Here is a 21053-nt window from a genome sequence, read left to right on the forward strand (position 1 = left end):
ACCGCCACATCTCCACCCGCCCGACTCGGATTACACTTGTAATCTGGTGGGTGAGTGCACCATGGCTTTGGTGGTCCTACAGCAGACGGCACGTTGGCGCCTACGCTGCAGGACCGCCAAAGTGGTATTAAGGCGCTAAATGTCTGAATGTGTCCAGGAGTTTCTAACATATATTAACAACTGTATTAGGAAGCTAGCAGGAAAGAAAACAGGAAGATAATGCCGTGGAAGAACTGTCCATTCTATTTCCCACCGCTAGCAGGCTTACCTCTTTGAATCCGTAGCAAAAATTACTCAGCAGAACTTAAAAAGTAGTAAATTACGACCACTTTATTTAGTATTATAAATGTAAATAGCAATGGAAATAGGGGATTTGGATTTTAGTACTGCTTCCCCACATTTCGGGACTGTGCTACCTCAAACAAAACTTAATTGTGCGTTAATTCCCATATCTAGGAAAACGCGACACTATATAAAAAATGCACAACATAACATCTGGAAATTTATATCCATGAATAGATAGACATTTGAATAACAAAGCTATCTGTTTTAATACATTTATTTAGGCTGGAACATTTTGATGTGTTAAGAACTATTGTTCCTCTCGAGATCGGCCTGCTGAAAACATTAATTGATGTTAAGTGGTGTTCTTCTATTGTAACTTCAAAGGTTTCATTTCCTGAATGCCATTTAACAGCGGTAATTTTAATCTGGCTGAGTCTTTTTATCCGTATTACGTGTCAAAGGATTATATCCAAACAGCCTGAACAAAAGAAAGTCAGGTTCCATAATTAGCATTAGCAGCTGAAGAAAGCAGTATGACAGTTTATATTTACCGCCAAGGCTTCTGGCTGTTGTTTCAGCAACACTCAGATCCCTGCCGAGTACTGCCAAGCGATAACCCTTCAGTGCCAGCAACTGCGCAACAGCTTTTCCAATACCTCTGGATCCTCCAAATACAGCACAAATGTTAGCCATCTTTACAAAAGCTAAAATCTAAATAGGACAAAGACAAAAGTGGGGATTGTTAAAATTAAGCATTTTGTTTTAGTTTATCAGCATGTCTGAACAGTTAATGATACTTTCCTGCAATTAACCAAATTCACAATGTAGGTCTGGTCTTGGGCTTCCCCCATTTAAGGATGAAATCTACAAGAAATACGTTGAAGAAAGTGAGCATTAGGTTGCGGATAAGTTTATTGAGCTGGTGAATTAAATGTATTCATGAAAGAGATAGAAGCATTTCCAATGCAATAGGTCTCACATTTACGCAGGTTTAAGCTGTTTGCATTGTAACTGACAATGCCTTTTATTTATGTCTTAAAAACGAAAAATAAAAGGCATTGTTTTTTGCAATGTCAATAGCTCAGACTCGTGTAAATGAGAGACCTATTGCATTGCAAATGCTTGTTTTATATTGCAATACCGAAAGCACAGTACTGCTGTCTCAAAGCACTATCTCAAAAACATTCTGCAAAATAAACATCAAGACAGCGCCTTAGGGTTCACAATATTGCTTTGCAGGATATTTTTGGATTGCAAATTTATGCCCAAGTCAGGTCAGCGAGAAACATCTTGGGAAAGTAAAAATCACAATGTTAACAGATGCAAATTCTTATGCACTGTACCAACTGGGCATCTTTAAGGACCGGGATTAATAATGCATCTTCAAAACGAAGACAAAATTGTTTGTTTCCGGGGGGAGGAGCCAAGATGGCGGCCGGGTCGGACGCGTAAGCTCCGAGCTCCGCGAGCCGTCCTATCCTGCATTGATCTCCTGGCATCAACCCGGAGTATTTCTCGCCCAAACGGAGTCATCTGAGCTCGGATGTCGTTGGCGTTCTTTTGAGACCTCCGCCGCCCATTTCCTTGGTGGATTCGGGCCGTTCTCCGGCCCCCGACTCTAGCCCGGGACCGGGAGCTGTATGCCTGGCACTGGACACGGCTGGGCGCTGTCGGCCGAGCACGTCGCAGTGGCGCTGGCTGGGGCAGGGGCGCTACAGTGTGCAGCTACGGACTACATCGTCTCCCTTTACAGCGGTAAGGTTCCCGCTGGGTCGCCCGGCCTCCGGAAGACACTTGACTCTGGTCGTGCCGATCTCCGCCCGCCTAGCTGATTCAGGGCGGGTTGGAGTCCATCTTGAGGTGTTTGACCTATCGCTGCCTCTACGCACCGATGGCTGGGGAGTAATCCTTCACCCTGCCCTGCCCTGGACCTACGTGCCGCCGGCTTGTTGGTGGCTCTCCCTCCCTCTGCGCTCGTTGGCGACGCCATTCCCCCCACCTCTGCACCGTGAACTCTTTACCGGGGCTACCAAGACGCCCCCTTCCCCGTAGGAGAAAGATGGCGGCTTCTTTGTTCTCTCCGTGCAGTCTCCTCACTACGGAGGATTCGGCTGTTGCCCCGGGGGAATGTTCGTGTGATGAAAGTCAGCAATCACCACAGAGGGAGCCGACCTATGGTGCCATCCTGGCTGCCCTGCTCAATCTTCGAGAGACATGGCGGCAACAAGCCCACATCTTGGAGCGAAAGGTAGTGAGAGCTACCTCGCATATTAAGGGACTGCACTCGACTGCCCCCCCGCTGCCACTGCCTATTCCTGTCCATGAGACTGCTTTACACCACGAGCATGAAGATGTGCGACCGGCCCCTGGATGTACAACCGTCTGTTCCGATATTGCCGAGGAAACTGATACAAAGTCGCTATCCGCTCTGCTGCCTGCAACTGTATCTACTCCTTCGACACAGGGGCACTCCCCAGGGACTTCCTGGGCGCTGGTCCTTCTCCCTGCCTCTGCGACTTTCTCTCCGAGGCTCCGGAGCATGTATCACCTTGTGGCGGGGGGAGCGACTTTCCACCTGGATACTGCTGTTGTCGATGGTTGGGAGTGTTCACCTCCTCCTCCTCTTTGCCTTTACTGTTGGGTCTGGCCATTTTGCTTCTCTGTCCAGCTGAAGGGGAGTGCAAGGCAATGGCCGTGTCTGGTTGCTTTTCGACGCTCTGGTCAGGGCTGAGGATCCTCCGCACACTGACTTGCCGATTGCCTGGTGATGACATGACCTGTAACGTGTTTACTTTGTTCACTCCATTGAGGGGGATGCTTCTCTTCATATAACTTAAGCATTATTGGGTAGGCGGTGCCATCCATTCTGTGCATGTGAGTCTCCCCCTTCTTCTTTGTTTCCATCTGGTTCCCTTGCTGATAAGGGGGTCCACGTTCGTAATATGCTGGGGGCTGGAGGGCATCTGAAATAGGGACAGGGCTAGCCTGCTTGTTGGTTGCATTGCTTTCCTATCTGAGGGGGGTTGAGATCTAACTGCTGTATGGAAACGTTTGGCCCGCCCGCACAGTACGCACTGAATCTTCTAGCTGACCGGGAAGTATTAGGTAGCGCTTAGCTCTCGCTCTCGACGCCTCCTTAGCGATACTGCATTATGGTTCACGGCGCGATCGGTGCCCCTATTGACTATCCTGATTCCTGGCGAGCCTTCGGCTCTGTTGCTTTCTGGGGTGTCTGACCTGCCGATAATGATTATTGGGACGGGGGGTTGCCAGTAATGGGTGGCGTCCATTTTAACTCCTTGTCTTCCTTTGTCCGGGACGGCCATCTTAGTCTCCTGCTGCCCCCGGCTTAACACTGTTGCACCACCGATGGTTTCCTTTTTTCACGGCCGCAGTCCTACTGTCCTTTTGTTGGTCTTCGTTTTTAGGGCCCTGGTCCTGGGTGGCACGAGGGTCTGGAGATGGGCTATTTGTTTATATTTGTTGTGAGGTCTTTTAATCTTGGAGCTCCATTTGGGGTATTAATTATTGCCGGCTCGCTAGTTTAGCGAGCCTGATTATTGTTGGCTCCTCCCCACCTTTTTCCTTATTGGGGGGTTTTCGACTAGTTTGCACACTTGTCTTCCTCCCTATATGTCGAATGAGACGCTTTTTTCTTCTATGCCTTTTTTCTGATCTTGGCTTTACTTTCTTCTCTTTTCTCTTCCCTTCTCTCTTCTTACTACATTTCGGGTTTATGGGGCGACAGACACTCTGCTGGGGGGGGGTAGGCCATAGCCTCTGCATGTGTGTAGGGTGGGGGGGTATGTTTTAGTTTTGTTAATTTCTATGGTATCTATTTATGTCCTTTTTATGATTTTTCCTTTCCTTGTTCTGGGTCTGTAATGAGGGTTCTGAGGAGCGGGTAGCGCTGTGGGTGGTGTGTAGATGTGGACTGATGCTTCTGTTGTTGGGAATTGTGCCGCCAAACTGTTGGGTGTTATTACTATTGCCATGTTTATTGCTACCTGTGTGTATGGTACGCGGACTGTATGGACTCAGTTCTCCTTGATTTATTTTATTGATTTATGTTTACAAAATTTTTAAAATTAACCTTCATTGATCCTCCTCCGTGGCGGCTTGATTCACTTTTGTGTAATTGCTTTATTTGTTGCTGTACTGCCTGATACCGCTGGGGGGGGGCCTAAATTGTTTGCTCTTGTGCTCAACTGTTTCGTGGCCGGCCTGACGGTTGTAGGCCCGTATTTGTCCTCCTTTATCATGCACAATAAAGGTTTTCAAAAATTTAAAAAAAAAAAAAAAAAATTGTTTGTTTCCCGGACGTTTGTCAGATAAGTGAAGATAATGGCATATTCTGCAAGGCATGTAGTAACTCGGTGGGGTGAAGGAGCGTTAGATCTCAGATGATTTGGGGGGGTAAGATGATGTCAAAGCGATGCCGCCCTGCGCACTGCTGCTCACTCCCGAGGAAAAACGCAGTGGGAGTGAACATTTCAAAACAGGTGGGACATGCACCCACCTTTAGCCATTTGCGTGCGTTCATAATAGAAAGACACACACAAAAGCCAATCCAATGCGTGGGAGGAGTCAGACCCACACAGAGTAGCTACACGAAGCCTCACAGAGCAGCGCATGTGGGCTGGTAGGCTCGAACCAATAAAAAAGGAAGCTTTAATGCATTCAAAGGTGGCGATTAGGGACCTTTTGATTCTGAGGCAATAGTCCTTTCTAAATTGTTTTAGATATTAGTCTTCCCTAGGATAGACAAACCCGCAGGAACAGGTGAGTCTATATTCCACTGGGAGTGCACCTTGAGCCAGCATTCTATAATGTACAGTAGATCTACATTATGTGACTCGCTGTGTTAGGCTATTTTCGTGTGATGGGCAACTGAAGACATGACACTGTGCAGCATACTTCTGTGGTTGAAGCTTTGTAATTTAAGTCCTGGAAGGATTGATTTACACCCACCTTTTAATACATAGTCTTTTATCAACCAATTACAAGTATTGTTGATTACTGTAGCCTTCACTGTTAACTGTATAAAGACAAATCTTTTTGTGAGGACAACAGTTTATTCATGTAATAATAATACTTGGAATCTACTGTATGGCTTCCCCAAAGTATGTAATATATAAATACATTTAAAAAAACAATACATAAGCAATCCAAAAATGTTTTAATCAGAATCTGGTTGCTACTTCAGGATGTAGCATGAGTGAATACACTCCGACCTGTACTAGAAATTAGCTTCTTCCTAAAAACAATGTTTAATCCCTTATGATTTTCAAGAAAGCCAAAAACATTTGCACACTTAGAGAGCCAGTGTTCTATGCTCAATGATCTATGCATGTATGCACAGGTAAACCGCCAAAAATTCCCATCAAGAATGCCTGTACTCCCATTCACTACTTTACATGGGCAAGCACTAACTGACTCTAGGCACCTACACTTCTTTTATTGTAAAGAGTGCATGCCCGAACTTTTCAGCAGAGCTGAAATACTTCAACAGGAGTACCACTTCCCAGTAGCAGCATGTATACTTAACAAAATTATCATCTGGTCTTCTACCTTTTATGCAATCACTGACTGTCACATTTGACACAAAGACCCTACATGGTCCCCATTTTTTATCAATACCAAGTCCGATAGGATAGGCTCAGCTCATATAGTGTAAATTTAAAAAAAGATAAAACCACTTAACTATAGAGGTGAAAAATGCATAATTGACAATACAAAAATTGGAATGGACCACCCCTCCGAAAGCCCCCTCAAGGAAGTTTAATCCACTCATTTACACACGCACACACGCCTTCACAGTGAAAACTATCCCCTGCATTGTCCAGTAGTAGTTCTAGTGACATTTGACAGTGTGAAGTCTTGGACAAATTTTCCATGCTACTGTCAGAAAATGTTTACCATTCTTACGATAGAGATATCCTGATCAGCAAGCAGCAGGAGCTTCAGTGTTGCAGTATCTCTAACCTCCTCCAATCTTCCCTGGCACAATAAAATGCTCTTTACTCTAATAGATTTACACTGTGGGCAAAATATGAGAAAAGGTTTTGAGGTACAATTGCACACATCCCCCAGAAAAGAACTTCCAACTTTACATGTTTTTGTTAATGCATCACACTTATACCTTGCCCATGCAAACAGCCATCTTTGCTGTGTATTCACAAGCAACTGCTAATATGGTTGTTGCTTGCTATCCAATACCCAAGATATGTAAGTTCATTTTTTCAGCTCAAACTGTGAAATATATTTTCTATGATAGAGATGTTGTGTCTGCAGTATGGGTAAAAGCACTGCTTTACTCTTAAGTGGACGTCTGCCTAATATAAGGAGCAGATCGCTCATGTTTAAAAGAGAAAGGACCTGTGAAAGTGGAAAACCTCGTTTTCACATGGACCGTGCTCCTGCCTGTAGACTTCTTTGGAACCTGGCCTGGCTCTCCACACATACCCGGCCCGAAGTGCATACATAGCCATTCCGACGAGGACAGTTCGACATCTGGGATTAGGTAGCAATCCGTAGGCGCCTCACTTCTTTCCCATCTCCCAACACCCCAGTGGCTCATAATCCTAGCTTTCCTCCAGCTTTGCAGCCCCAATCATTCTAAGCTTGTGGGCGAATTTCCAACCATCCAATATCTTTTTAAGGGGGACACGCTCAAAACTTTCGATCACAGATACGTTCAGCCTACAATATCATCAACTTCGGCACTGGTTACTTTCGCCAACTTATATACAGGGGGCAACAAGGCCACTCACCCCCTTCGAGACACTGGTGCGCCCCTTCGACGGCACGCGCGGCTTGATTTTTCGCACATATCAGGTTTTACAGCACTCTTCCACCATTCACCCCCATTCTTACCAAAGGCACTGGCACACAGACTTCGCAGGCGAAATCCCTCAGGAACACTGGGAACTATAGTGAGATATCCCTAAGATAACCAGGAGAATTCCCGAATGCGAATCTGCTTATAAACTCATGATACGCTAGTAGTATACACTGACGCGGTCACAGGAATGTTCCTGGCCGTTTCCCCACACTGCTGGTGTTACCAGTCAGTGGTGGAAGATTTTATTCATATTTGGTGGTCCTGCCCACTACTTACTATATTCTGGAAGGAAGTTCTGAGCCACATCAAAGACACTGTAGGCTTCCCTGTGCCGGGCTCACCCTCAGTGATTCTCCTGGGCATCAGTCCCCAACAGCTCACAGCTATGATTCACGCCAATTGGCGCCTCATTGCACACATGCTGGGGGTGGCCAAACAAGTCATTGCTCTCCACTAGAAGAAGCCTTCCACCCCACCTATCTCCTCGTGGTTCACACGCCTCTGGCATGTCATGGCGATGGAGCTCCTAACATGCTGCATTACATATACCAACCCCACATTCACTCATACGTGGCAACCATTGATTGACCACTTCTCTAAATAGGAGTACTCTCGTTACACCCCTCTCCGAATTCGTGCCCTCCAGCTCTTTGAAGATGCTCTCCAGCCACGCGATACGGGAACCTTATTACGCAAAGCCCAGCCCCACAAGAGAAGTGACAAGCTATCCCCCTAGCTTCCGCACTGGACCTTTTCAAATCCTTCCCAGGCCATCCCTTCCCCTCTTACCTCCTCCCCTCCGACCTCTATCAAACTTCTCTCTCTCAATCAATCAATCAATCATTTGTAAAGCGCACTACATACCCGCAAGAGTCTCAAGGCGCTGGGGGGCCCGCTATTGATCGAACAGCCAGGTCTTGAGTATCCCCCTGAATGTCAGCAGGTCTTGGGTCTGTCGTAGGCTCAGTGGGAGGATGTTCCATGTCTTGGCGGCGGGGTGGGAGAAGGATCTCCCACCAGTGGTTGTTCTTCGGATGCGCGGGACGGTGGAGCGTGAGAGGTCGGCGGAGCGTAGCTGGCGGTTGGGGTGTAGGAGAGCGGTCTGTTGAGGTAGGCTGGGCCAGTCTTGTGGAGTGCCTTGTGTGCGTGGGTGAGGAGCTTGAAGGACATCCTCTTGTTGAGGGGGAGCCAGTGCAGGTTTATCAGGTGGAGGGTGATGAGGCCGTGGCGTGGTACGTCAAGGATCAGTCGTGCCGAGGCGTTTTGGAAGCGTTGTAGTCATTTGAGGAGCTTGGTCGGGGCTCCCACGTAGAGGGCGTTTCCGTAGTCGAGTCTGCTGCTGACGAGGGCCTGAGTGTATCTGTCAGGATCCATCTGTAGATCTTGCGGAGCATGCGGAGGGTGTTGAAGCTGGAGGAGGAGACGGCGTTGACTTGCTTGGTCATTAAGAGCGTTGAGTCGAGAATGATTGGTGGGTGTCGGGGCTGCCCCTAGTGCCGTCGGCAACCAGGAATCGTCCAAGGCTGTAGGGTTGGAGCCGAGTTCAGCTTCAGACGGCTGGTCTTCATCCAGTCGGCGACAGCCTTCATTCCTTCGTGGAGGTTGGCTTTGGCAGTGATGGGGTCCTTTGTGAAGGAGAGGATCAGCTGAGTGTCGTCGGCGTAGGAGATTATGTTGAGGTCGTGCTGTCGGGCTACGTGTGCGAACGGGGCCATGTAAATGTTGAACAGCGTCTGGCTGAGGGAGGATCCCTGGGGTACGCCGCAGATGATCTCGGAGGCTTTGGAACGGAATGGGGGGAGGCGGACGCTCTGCGTTCTGCCGGAGAGGAAGGAGGTGGTCCAATCCAGAGCCTTGTCTCGGATCCCTGCGGCGTGGAGGCATGCGCGTAGTGTGCGGTGGCAGGCGGTGTCGAAGGCGGCAGAGAGGTCTAGGAGGATGAGTGCTGCGTTCTCGCCATTGTCCAGCTGGATCCTGATGTCGTCGGTGGAGGCGATGAAGGCAGTCTTGGTGCTGTGGTTGCTGCGGAACCCTGACTGGGAAGGGCCCAGGATTTTGTTTTCTTCGAGGTATCGGGTTAGCTGTCTGTTGACGGTTTTCTCAATGATTTTGGCCGGGAAGGAGAGCAGAGAGATGGGCTGGAAGTTCTTGAGGTCTCTTGGGTCGGCCTTAGGTTTTTTGAGTAAGGCGTTGATCTCGGCGTGTTTACAGATCTCTGGGAAGGTCGCGGTCTCGAGGAAGAGAATGATGACGTTTCGCAGGTGGGGTGCGATGGAGCTGCTTGCCCTGTTGAAGACGTGGTGCGGGAATGGGTCTGACGGAGAGCCAAAGTGGATTGTGCACATAGTGATGGTGTCATCGATGCTCACGCTGGCCCAGGCTAGCAGGGGGTCGTGGTCGATGGTGTACGGAGGGTCTGTTGTGTTGCTATCTGTTGGGGCTGTCTGGGTGTTGAAGCTGTTGTGGATATCTGCTATCTTGCTGTGGAAGAAGGTGGCGAGGGAGTCGCACAGGGCTTGCGACGGCGGGATGTCGTTGGTGTTGGAGCTTGTCTAGCTTCTCCTTTCTCTGCTCACCCCTGGATCTTAGTCTCCCTCTTCCCATCCCTGAGCAGACCACCTGGGCATCCTCCCTGGTATTCCACACTCCCCCTCACCTTCCCGTAACCAGTTATTATGTTACATGAAGCACAGTTTTTGTTTGCACACATTATTGCTTATATGCTTGAGTATCGAGGCTTAGTCTCTGCGAGGCTAAGCATGTGCTTACCAACCTCCAAACTGCTATTGCTAATCTTTTTGTATGATATTCTGCAGTGCACTATTAGCATCTATTTGTCATATGCCTTGCACAGTGATGTTTGTCTTCTTAACTTTTAATAAAAAAGTCTTGACACAAAAGACAAAGCCAAGGTCCAGTGTTTCATGCATTTCACCATTTGGTGGGTTATTCCAAGCGTTCAGCCCAAGCTTTGTCGCCCATGTGTTCCGTAAACATCACCATCTACTAGACTACATGTTGTGACCAACTATTCTGAAATCTTGTCTGGATGAATGTAAAGACTTCCAACACCATTGAAGGAAAACTTGTCGGAAGTAGCATTGCTCTTTTCCAAACCACACTTCCTATTTTGGAAGTATTGCAGTCCAAGCCCTATATTGCAGCATGTATGCCAGGGTACCACCATATTTCAATGATAAAACGTGGTCAATCTGAAGAGACAAAGTACTGCCATGCTTACTTGCACACTCAGCAACCTCATTTACAGCTGCCTTTGCCTTTATACTGCTGGCTGCCTATGTGTTTTCCCACGTAAGGGCTACCGAGATAGGGCCAAGCCTTAACTTCCTCCCAGTAGCTACTTTTAGTAGAAGCTATAAATGTGGGTGCCAGAACTCACGAGCCAAAAGGTATCTACTGGTCCTCAGATTCCCCACCACGACCCCCAAAAGAGAGGAACACAACCACACGAAAGCGAGTGCTCTCCCTTCAACTGGAAACTCACACCAACGAGCTACTGACACTACCCAGACCTCTGACTATTTCCTTTCCTATCCTTTTAGCTTACTTTCCCTTCTTCCTATTGTATAGTCTTATCCAACATAGTTCCCCACTGGCCATCAGATGTAGGTGGTGTATTCTGTTTAACCTGACATAAAATCAATAAAAGATTTAAAACATAAACTTGGGTGTCTTCCATCATCATTAGTTCTAGTATACAAATATCACTTCTGACCTAGCAAGGTTTACTCCAAAGTAATATCCAACATCTTCTGCTGAGCTTAAACAGCCTTTGGTGTGAGAGTAAACAGCACAGGTTCGTCAGCAGAAAAGAAGGAGGTATACCAGAGTATCTTTGAATTCTGGGAACATGTGGGGCATGTGACTACTGCAGATGTAGAGACAAGAAAATATGGAATCTCTATAAAAGAATGCATTCCCTTCTCACCTCCAGATTTGAACCATGTGATGTTCCTAGTTTTTTAATTTTAAAAAATCCAATGTTTAATCACAGCATAGTAGTCATATAATTAAGCAACAAAAGGACATACTCGAAACTGATCTCTATTATATTTTACCACTACACAGACACCAGTAACAAGAAACAAACTTCATGAAGATGCTATGATAATTTCTTTAAATCTCCAAAACGGAAAATCTTGGTTGTCTACTCAATCAAAAAGTTTTTTTTATCATGCTTGATCTGTTCCAAATGTACGTACAAGAACAAAATGCACCAGTTTTATTCAGAATGCCACACAAACATACATTAATTGGAACATTGCTTACTGTACCATGAGTGATATAGTTTACATAGGAGGTTGTGAACATGAACTTATCTACAGTGGTAACAGTGTGGCTGCTCAGAGAATGGATCAGTTCAATAAAAAAAAGCGAAATTCAGTAACCCAGACCTTGTCACTTCACTGACGTACCAACATTCTGTAGACAACTGCTGTGTCTTTAATACTGAGTATGACTCAATCAGTGAAACATGGAAACCATATTTTGAAATTGCCTCGAAAAATGTAAATGAAATGCATTTGTAATTGGCATGTAGTAAACCTCAAAATCAATAACGACCATATTTTACTAGATTAGTATTGTTTCACAGAAGAAATCCTCCAAAGGTGGTTTGCATGTTATTAGTCGTTCTTAATAAACAGGCGTGCATCCCATAGTCTGATATCTTCTAAATCTTGTAAGGAAACCGGTACAGTTCTTTTTTCATTAAGAAACGTTTGTGTTTTACAGATATGTGGTAATGCTATTAGCATGTGCTAGTTAGGTCTAGCTTACTATACCATGCCTGTGTTGCCTGTTGTAAGACACATTGTCAGATTATAGTGTGATCAGTGACCGCTTGTTGCTTCATTGCTTACCATTAGTTGGCTTCATTTTCACTCTCATTGGCTTGCTTCTACTTAGTTAGCTTGTGCGGACTTTACTTCCTCTTCATGGATTTGTCCCATTTTATTTAAGCACTCCACAAGAGTGCATATATTTTACAGCTGGTTTCCTCTTGTGCCTCCCCCCTTCTCTGCCCATGCGCCTCTCCCCACATCCCTCTGTGGTTCATTCATCCTGGTAAACTTCTCCGCTCCACTTTTTTTTTGCCCATGTGTAATTTCCGCAGTTCCACCTTGGGCACTCTCCTCTATTTGCCGTTCCCTGCTCCATGTTCCTTTCTCTACTTTTGCTTACCTCCCACACCATGTGTTGCCTCTATCACACCCAATGTCCCTGTGTTGCTTCTGCCTAACTCATGTTGCTTCCTCTGCCTCCTGTTGCTACCTTGGCCGTTTTTATTCCAACCCTCCGCTCTGTGTGGCTTCCCCCCACTCGCTTGTGCAACAATATGTTTTCTTTTTATCAATCCAACTCAGGCGATAAGAATGTCATACTAGGTCTGCTTTGTGAGATCCATGCTCGGACCCTTAGTCTGCACTTCCATGCACTGTCTGTACAGATGTTGACTACCTTGGATGCATCCTACCTTGCTTAGCATTAAGCCCTCATGTAAGGGTTTGGAGGTAGACAAAGTGCTGGAATTATTTGAATTTTGATGGAGGAGTCATTTCCCTGTGTAGGCACTGAACAGGCCTAAAAAATGTACTTTCCCACTTACTATAGGCGCCAGTTTTTATCAGTGCAAGATAATTTTAGTGCCTATTGGCCCTTTCTGGTGAGGGTCAAGATGGAAAAGCACAGGTGTTCTGTTCATTATGAAAGTGAATGATCAATGAAGATGCATTTAAATCTTGTTTTTATCTTGTCATATTTGGTTTGCGTTCAAAGACCGAGGTCAAATAATAGCTTGTCTTCTTACAAACTGCTGCTTATTTTATCCTGGATATTGTAGTCAGAGAAAGAAAAGTAAACACCAAAGCTCAAAGAGTTTGTAAAGTCAACTTTCTGACTGAGTACATGGGCTATGAAATGAAAGGCTGGAGGATATCAGTTCGTTCCCCCAACACAAACATTTAAATACCACGGTAAATGAGCAGTACAAATATTTCAAAATATATCAGGAGTTAGGAAAGCACATTTCAATTATTATTTCAATAGGATCACAAACAAATCAAATTGCGTCACTTGGTGATGTGCAAATAATAAATATTTGTTGAAATCTGATTTCTACACATTGACTGTACGCTATATAGTTTTGTCAGTAAAACTGCATTCAATGTGAAATATTGCGACCATTTCAATGGAAAATGTACTACTTGCAAATAGCAGTGCGCTACTACCTCATAATTTAGTAATATTTCAATGACAGCGTGCTCCAAAAATTCTCTACCAGCTACATTCCACACCCTACAAATCTGTTATTTATAGTGACACGATACTGTACGATTGGTTTGTGTCTTAAATGCTTGATGTTGCTGCTACTGATTCCCAAAGTATTTTCAAAGAACAAGGGAACCCATAAGGTAATCAAGGACCTGGGGTATAGTATATAGAAAACAACAGTGGTCCTTAATATAGACAGTTAAAGTAACAATTACAATTATAGACAACAATCTGTACTATAAGTAAGCAAGTATCCAGCCGGACACTAATTTAATCAATGCTCAAGATTAAAAAGAAATATAAAGCAAACAGTTACAAAGTGGGATACAGTCCTGTATCCAGTATATAAAAAAAACAATGTCAATACAAGGGAAAAGGGGGTTTGCAGGCAATTTCAAGAAGGAGGCGCTAGTAAACAAATCAAAAAATTCAACTAGTTAGCCTCATGTAGTTTTACACATTTAAATAACATTTTTTGTGTCACTACACAAACAGTCGACGGCGTTTCGATCCTATATGAAATGGAGGATCATCATCAGGACTCAAGTTTAATTGCCTGAACTTGCAAAGCCTGAAAAGGGTGGCAGGTGCACATAATGGTGAACCAACAGGGTTTTGACGATAGTTAAGGCGGCCAACACGGGAGGTGTGGTCTGGTGACCGGGTGGATAAGTAACCTGTGGAGAGTATGGACCGCACAGGAGTGCAGGACATCAATTGTTCAGAGGGAGGTTGCGGGGGCATTTGCGGCAACCGAGTAGTCAGGGTCGGTCAATAGTTGCTTACACAACGAACAATGGCTCTCAATAAGAGAAGACGGATTCCCTAAGGTTGAGTATCAGGATAATCCGGCGGATGGCCTGGTGACCTTAATGTCCTGGATGGGACACCCTGCAGTCCTTCCGGCTCGGTGGCACAGTGCCCTGAACAATTGAGGAGGCCCATAGGAATGAATGGGAAGAGATTCACTATTAGTGATTCGGTATTACTGAATCGTTAATAGCTGGAGGTATTTCAAGGGTGCCAGGGTGTCCAGAGGACACCCTGTTCCACCCCTGAAATGTGCATGTGTGCATATGTGGCACACATCCATGCCCTAAGGGCATGGATGTGTGCCACATGGCACATAAAAAAAAGCACAAAAGTGCTTTTTGTAAGGAAATCGCTACTTACTACCAACTTGAAGTTGGTGGTAAATAGCGATTCCTTAAGGCTGAGGTGCACTGTTTTTAGTGCTACCTACATTGTATTTAAGGAATTGGTATTTCCGATTCCTTAAATGCAAGAGCAAATTAAGGAATCACTATTTTGCGATTCCATATTTTGCATGTAGGTTTAAAGTCCCCTACATCGCACATGGCTAAATACCGGTCGGTAACGCTGAAATTCTCAGAAATTCGGTGTTACCGACCGGTATTTAGCCACCTTCATCTGGCCCCAAGTGAGTTCACATTTTCTTGAAATGCAAGACATACAACAATAAAATCGTGTCCACAAAAGCCACCAAAGTAGATTCACATGTTTTAAAAATGTGGGTAAATATCCAGTAAGTCTTCTACAACCTTAAGACTTATTCCTGATTTTCCAGTTTTCAAGGAATCACCAGACATGAAAAAATCTGCTGTAATGAGTCCCCCTGCCAGGGTGCTTTTTTAAAGTCCTGAAATTTAGTGTATGGTTTCTGTCCCTTTAATATATGGCACCAAAGCACTACATACACTACAGTGCCAACATGCTTCGATCTCAGAAAATGGAATCGAATATCATCGAACCTGCAAAGAATACCGTTCTCCTGCGTTATGAGGCAAGTAGAAAATTGACTGTATTTCTTATATAAGGGAAAAAGTGAAGTATGCCTAAACGAATAGGACATATATTGGATGAAATAATTCACCAATTTGTAATTGGACTTTTCCTAATTTGCTAACAGTGATGACAGAGGGGTAGATGTATCAACATACCCTTTTGCGATTTCTAAATAGCTATTTTTAAGGAATCGCTATTTAGAAATCGCAAAATGGGATGTATGTAGAAAATCGCTATTTTTTAGCAATTTCTTAATCTTCCTTATTTGCAAATTCGCAATTTGCAAATTCGCAATTAAAGAATAATTTCCCATTCATTCCTATGGGCCAGGAGGCCCATAGGAATGATTGTGAAATAATTCTCAATTTGCAATTCGCAATTTGCTAATCGCCAACTGAGAATAATTTCAAGGGTGCAGGGGTGTCTCAAGGACACCCTGCTGCACCGCTGAAATTTACATGTTTGTGCATATGGCGCACATACATGCCCTATGGGCATGAATGTGCATCACATGCCACCTTCACAAATGCCAAATTGTGCATTTTTAAAAGAATTTGCAAATTACCACCAACTACAAGTTGGTGGTAATTTGCGATTTCTTAACCTAAATTCGCAATTCCAAAATGCTAACAGCCAGATTCATCACACCAGAATCGGCTCGCAAAGGGCCAGATTCTAAGAATCTGGCCCTTTGCAAGCGCTATTTTTGCATATGGGATGCATCATCCCAAATGCAAAAATCGCAAATCTAGAAATCGCTAAATTGCAATTAATTGCATTTAAGGAATCTCAATTTGAGATTCCTTAAATGCAATTCACGAACCATTTTAAAATTGCGAAATCGCTATCTGGGGCCGCTATTTACCGCGAAGTCTAACTACGTGGTAAATAGCAAAAACTTAGAAAAATGCACTTTAGTGCATTTTTCTAAGTTGTGTGTTACACAGACACATGTCCTTGGGACATGTGTGTGCGCAACACCAGTGGACATTACCATTTCAGGGGTGCAACAGGGTATCCTTTGGACACCCTGGCACCCATGGAATTGCTTCCTTACTTGCGATTCGCTAATTGCGAATCGCAAATAAGGAATGACTCCCCATTCATTCCTATGGGCCTTTAGGCCCATAGGAATGAATGGGAAAGCCAATCCTTATTTGCAATTCGCAATTAGCGAATTGCAAATAAGGAAGCTGTAGAAATCGCTAAAATTATTGCGATTTCCACATGCATCCCGTTTTGCGAGTCTTTAATAGAGAATCCTTAAAATTTGCTATTAAGAACTCGCAAAACAGGACTTTGATGAATCTGGGGGTAAATACTTAGGGGCACACGCATCAAAGGAAATTGCATTCGCAAATGGTGCGAATCGCAAAATTCGTCCGTTTGCGAATGCAATTCCCATTTTTGGGATGCATTAACATTTTTGTAATTTTCGCAACTTAAGAAATCGCAAAATTGCGATTGCATTTAAGGAATCTCAAATTGAGATTCCTTAAATGCAATGCATCAAACTCTAAAAATTTGCGAATTCGCAAATAAGGGGAGCAAATTACCATGAAGTTGACCTTCATGGTAATTTGCGAAAACTTTGAAAAATGCACTAAAGTGCATTTTTCAAAGTTCCATTTTACACACACACATGCCCTTGTGGCACGTGAGTGTGCAAAATGTACTTTTAAGCAGATTTCAGGGGTGCAACAGGGTGTCCTTTGGACACCCCTGCACCCTTGAAATTGCATTCTTAATTTGCGAATTTCTAATGGTGAATTGCAAATTAAGAATGTCTTTCAATTCATTCCTATGGGCCTCTAGGCCCATAGGAATGGATGGGGAGGTATTCCTTAATTGCGATTCCCAATTAGAGAATCGCAATTAAGGAATTTTAAGAAATCGCTATTTTTATAGATATTTCTTGATGAATTGCAGTTTGCAATTCCTTAATTGCGATTCTTTATTTTTCGTCATTAAGGAATCGCTAAATGCAATATTGATGCATGTGCCCGTTAACATTTAAGGAATCAATGCTTATGCAAAATAAGGAATCGTAAATTTTTGCGATTCCTTATTTTGCGAATTTTTGTTACATGCAAAAAGACCGTTTGCGATTCGCAAACGCCGGAATTCTGCGAATTCCGGCCTTTGCTAATCGCAAACGGCTTGATACATCTAGCCCAGAATTCTTTTAAGTTGATAGGCACAGGAAGCACCGCCCACGAACAGTGGGGAACCTCCCATCACGACCGGTGTCGGTATTAACACAGCCACATACGTGCTGCCTCCATGAGCTGCTCCAGAAAACTAGAAAGCACAACACAAGTAGCCCGGCCGGGACACACTTGCCCGCTGACTAGAAGAAACCACTCCCCCAGCCACAACGTTGCCACCACCGAAGGAGAGACGAAGGATCACACCGCAGCAAGGAACAATGATGAGGACTGCAGGCTTACCTCTTTCCCACACTTTTTCTCCACAGTTCTTGCATGATTTTGTGTTTGCAAGACAATTCTCTTGAGAAGCTAAATATTTTCAATCATTCAACACCGAAAACAAGGTCCTTTAAATATTTTATTTACTCTCTCTACAGTGCAGCGTCCATTTCTGCTGCTTCCTGTTTGGACTAGGACGCTGACGCGAACGTACTGACGTCACACGCCCGAAACGCCGACGAGGCTCCATACCAAGTTGCCAACCTCAAACCCCGGGCCGTTTTGCATCCTCTGATATCCGCCCTGCCCGGTCCGAATTCCAATGAGGGCACGACGACAGACGGACCTCAGGCAGGGCAGGAGCCGAGTGGAGCGCACCGTTGGAGCGGGCGAAGGAGAGCGTAGACGAGGCCCGGGGGTGGGGCGAGTTGGGTGATGGGCCACTGGCCCAGCTGCCAAGGTTTCAGATTGCTATGTGTGACACTTGCAGTTCTCAGCAACAAAGTGCGCACTCTGCAGCTATCATGATGCATAGATCGATAGGAGAATGCTGATAGTAATAAACAAAGCGCTTAGAAGCTACATGCCAGAGGCACTAAACAATAATTGAATATGCTATCAGGGATTCTGTGTACCGCATGTGATAAAAATAATACGAACTGTTATGTATTGCATGTGAAAGGTGCAAGCCACGGACATTACACTCAATATATCCATTACATTACGGTTTTGCCAGGGCTGGCAATGTACTCATATTCTCGAGTCACTGTTTTGTTAATGTATAAAAGTAAAAATAACACCTGCCTCTTTACTGTACTTTGATACATTGAACCGGAAGCAGTAAGCACTGAATTATTTGTAAATCTACAGATTAACCGATCTGGTGTCGCTGACACTTGAAGCTGCCAACAGCAATGCCTCCTGTAATTGGGCATTTGAGTGCATGTATACACAGGACCCTATGCCACATAAACCCAAGCAGCTGAAATATGACTCTTAAATGCCGCCTCTTCTGCCAGGAAAAACATTACTAGCCTTTTTCAAACAAATACTGTAGGGGGCCTTGCGCTGTAAACAGCTACAGGCGACTGTTGTAGGAGAAAGTGATTTGCCGTAAAAAGTGGGGTAATAACTGCTCTGCGGGCCCAAGCATTCTTAAGAGAATAGGAAATACAAAAAGCACACGGGCCAAAGCACTTATGAGAAACCAAAATAAAGGACTGAACGCTTCCAAGAACAAACAAAAAGTAATAAAAAGGAGGATGTTTCAAGTGGGGGCTATACAGAGGGCTGCATTTCTTTATTATTGACGAGGCAAGAAAGATGAATAGATAATGTAGGCCTCTCCTGCACAATTATAGTTGCAATCAGACCTGCGTCACAGTATTTTCAGCAACTTAATAATTTACCAACGGATGGGACTTCACTGTCCATCAGCTGAGCGGTCCGAGCACTGCCCAGTTCACCAGCTCAAGAGCAGCGTGAGAGCAGAGACATTCTTATTCTCTATAGTACTCTGTGTTTGCTTCAAACTCCGCCCCGGTTAACTCTGACTAAAGTAAAAATAGTTTAAACAAGGTTAAATAATGGATTACAGACCTTAGAGTGCTAGTGACTGTAGTCTATCAGAGGGACACACTCTATGGGTTGGCCGCGAGGAGTCACTGCTGCTGTGGGTCCGACTCCTGACTCGAGCTGCATTCTTCATTAGATGCCACAGGCACCGCAATATAATTGGCAAGCTGATTACAACGTTTCTGGCTCAAATAGGGCAAGACGCGCTACATAATAGAGTGTCATAACAGGGTTTAACAATTGTTTGAATTCTGCAGTGTTACCGATTTCTTCAATAATCGGTAATAAAGAATTCAGAAACAGCTAATCATTACCAACAAGCGCATGCGTGGAGTGTAGTGTCATCAGTAGTCACGCATGCGCAGTTGGGAAATACAGGCAGCGGGGCAGTCAGCTAACAGCGTAAGGACCCCAGATCATCACAGCGGCCAGCAATCATGCAGCGTACACATAAATACGCTCTCGCCCTGCCGTTCGGTACCTCCCGGGGCGAGCTCTTTCGAGTGACGAGGTACCGACGGACAGGTGAGTGATCTGGGCAGGAATATATGGTTAGCGTAAACTTGACCGCTAGCATTACTTAGTAAGAGGGACGTCTCTCTAGCGAGTTGAAAACATTACCCCTATAGAAGTTTTAAGTCAGTTGGTAACTTTCCTTTTAAAAATATCTCGCCATTGTTTTGCTTCTAATAGAGACAATATGGATTTTTTGGCGCGGGGTCGCTGCAAATGCCACACCTAGATGTGCTTACCTACCTCCTGATCGTTAGAGTAATTTGGAATGTAGTGGAAAGGGTGTACATATACTGACACCTCTTCCGCTACTTATTATTTTTCCTTTTTTCCCGCAGAGCGGGGCCTCCCTCCAGAGCAGCCTGTCTGGTAGAGGTGAGGCAGGGCTATCCTACAGATGAGGGTAAGTCCTTATATGTGACCATAAAAAGTATAAAGAAATGGATGACATAGTGACTAATGCACAATGTTCATACAACCATGTCATTTATTGTTTTTTTGCCTTAGTGTTCCTCTCTTGAATTCTCTTTTCCATAGATAACCTGGGTATAACCTGATAAAGAAAGAAAAACAGGAATACCGGTGTTGTATACATTTTATTATTATTTTTCACTGTTTGCAGCAGCAATTACACAATTACATCTGGTCCTGAAGAAAGCCGCTGATACAAAGGGTTTTGATCAATAGGCTGAAACATGTCGACCACATAAGCGACAGTGGTTATATATCTATACCACTGTGCTGTTTCATGTTTAATCCTGTCAGGTAGCACACTAGAATAAAGTGAGTAACAGTGGAGTCTACTTAGGCAGTTTTAATTCACCTTCTATTTTCTCACACAGCGCGGCCAACCTCACTACACCTATGATCTCACATATGGGATTACTATCCTTCTCCTAAAAAACATCTCTGAGCTCCTTCCTTAAATTCTTGAAGTAGTAGCTCCCAGTGTTGACTAGGTTTTCAATACTGGTAAGGAGGACCCATATGATGAAGCATGTCACCCTAGGGTGAGTGAGGGGTCTTATCCTTAAGGGATGTCTTCCCCCTTGATGTGATATATATCACTTTACTTAGTTTTGAGAGAGAAATGGCAACATTGTATAAACTGATTGAATACACATGGACAAGACTACAGGTGTGTTTTGTGGTATGTAGTTGATGTTAAGGGAATACACACCCATTAGTCTATAAACTTTTTTCCCTTCTGACCCCCAATCTACGGTAGTGTTATAAGATATTTTGTGTTAGTGTCAACCAAGACCGCTGTGATTCTCCCATCTGGGAAGCTCCCGAAGTCTAGACTC

The 21053-nt window shown here is 44.6% G+C and overlaps 1 protein-coding gene across 7 annotated transcripts in view; it reads right to left on the bottom strand.

Moving 5' to 3' along the window:
* The window catches only part of CBR4 (carbonyl reductase 4), a 232346-nt gene extending 214476 nt beyond the window's left edge, over positions 1-17870 (bottom strand). For 2 of the 7 annotated variants that reach the window (XM_086962417.1, XM_086962414.1), the window contains exons 1-2: positions 17680-17864; positions 837-996 (exon numbers count right to left, since the gene is read on the bottom strand). In XM_086962417.1, coding sequence (XP_086818543.1) covers positions 837-978 — 142 coding nt within the window. In that variant the 5' untranslated portion in view covers positions 979-996; positions 17680-17864. Of the gene's footprint in view, positions 1-836; positions 997-6204; positions 6325-17679 lie in introns of those variants that run through there. The other 5 variants (XM_086962416.1, XM_086962418.1, XM_086962413.1 and 2 more) reach the window with 4 other exon arrangements.
* Between the last annotated feature and the right edge of the window lie 3183 nt (positions 17871-21053).

Source organism: Lissotriton vulgaris, chromosome 3_1 (assembly GCF_964263255.1).
Source record: "Lissotriton vulgaris chromosome 3_1, aLisVul1.2, whole genome shotgun sequence".
Classification (NCBI taxonomy): domain Eukaryota; kingdom Metazoa; phylum Chordata; class Amphibia; order Caudata; family Salamandridae; genus Lissotriton; species Lissotriton vulgaris.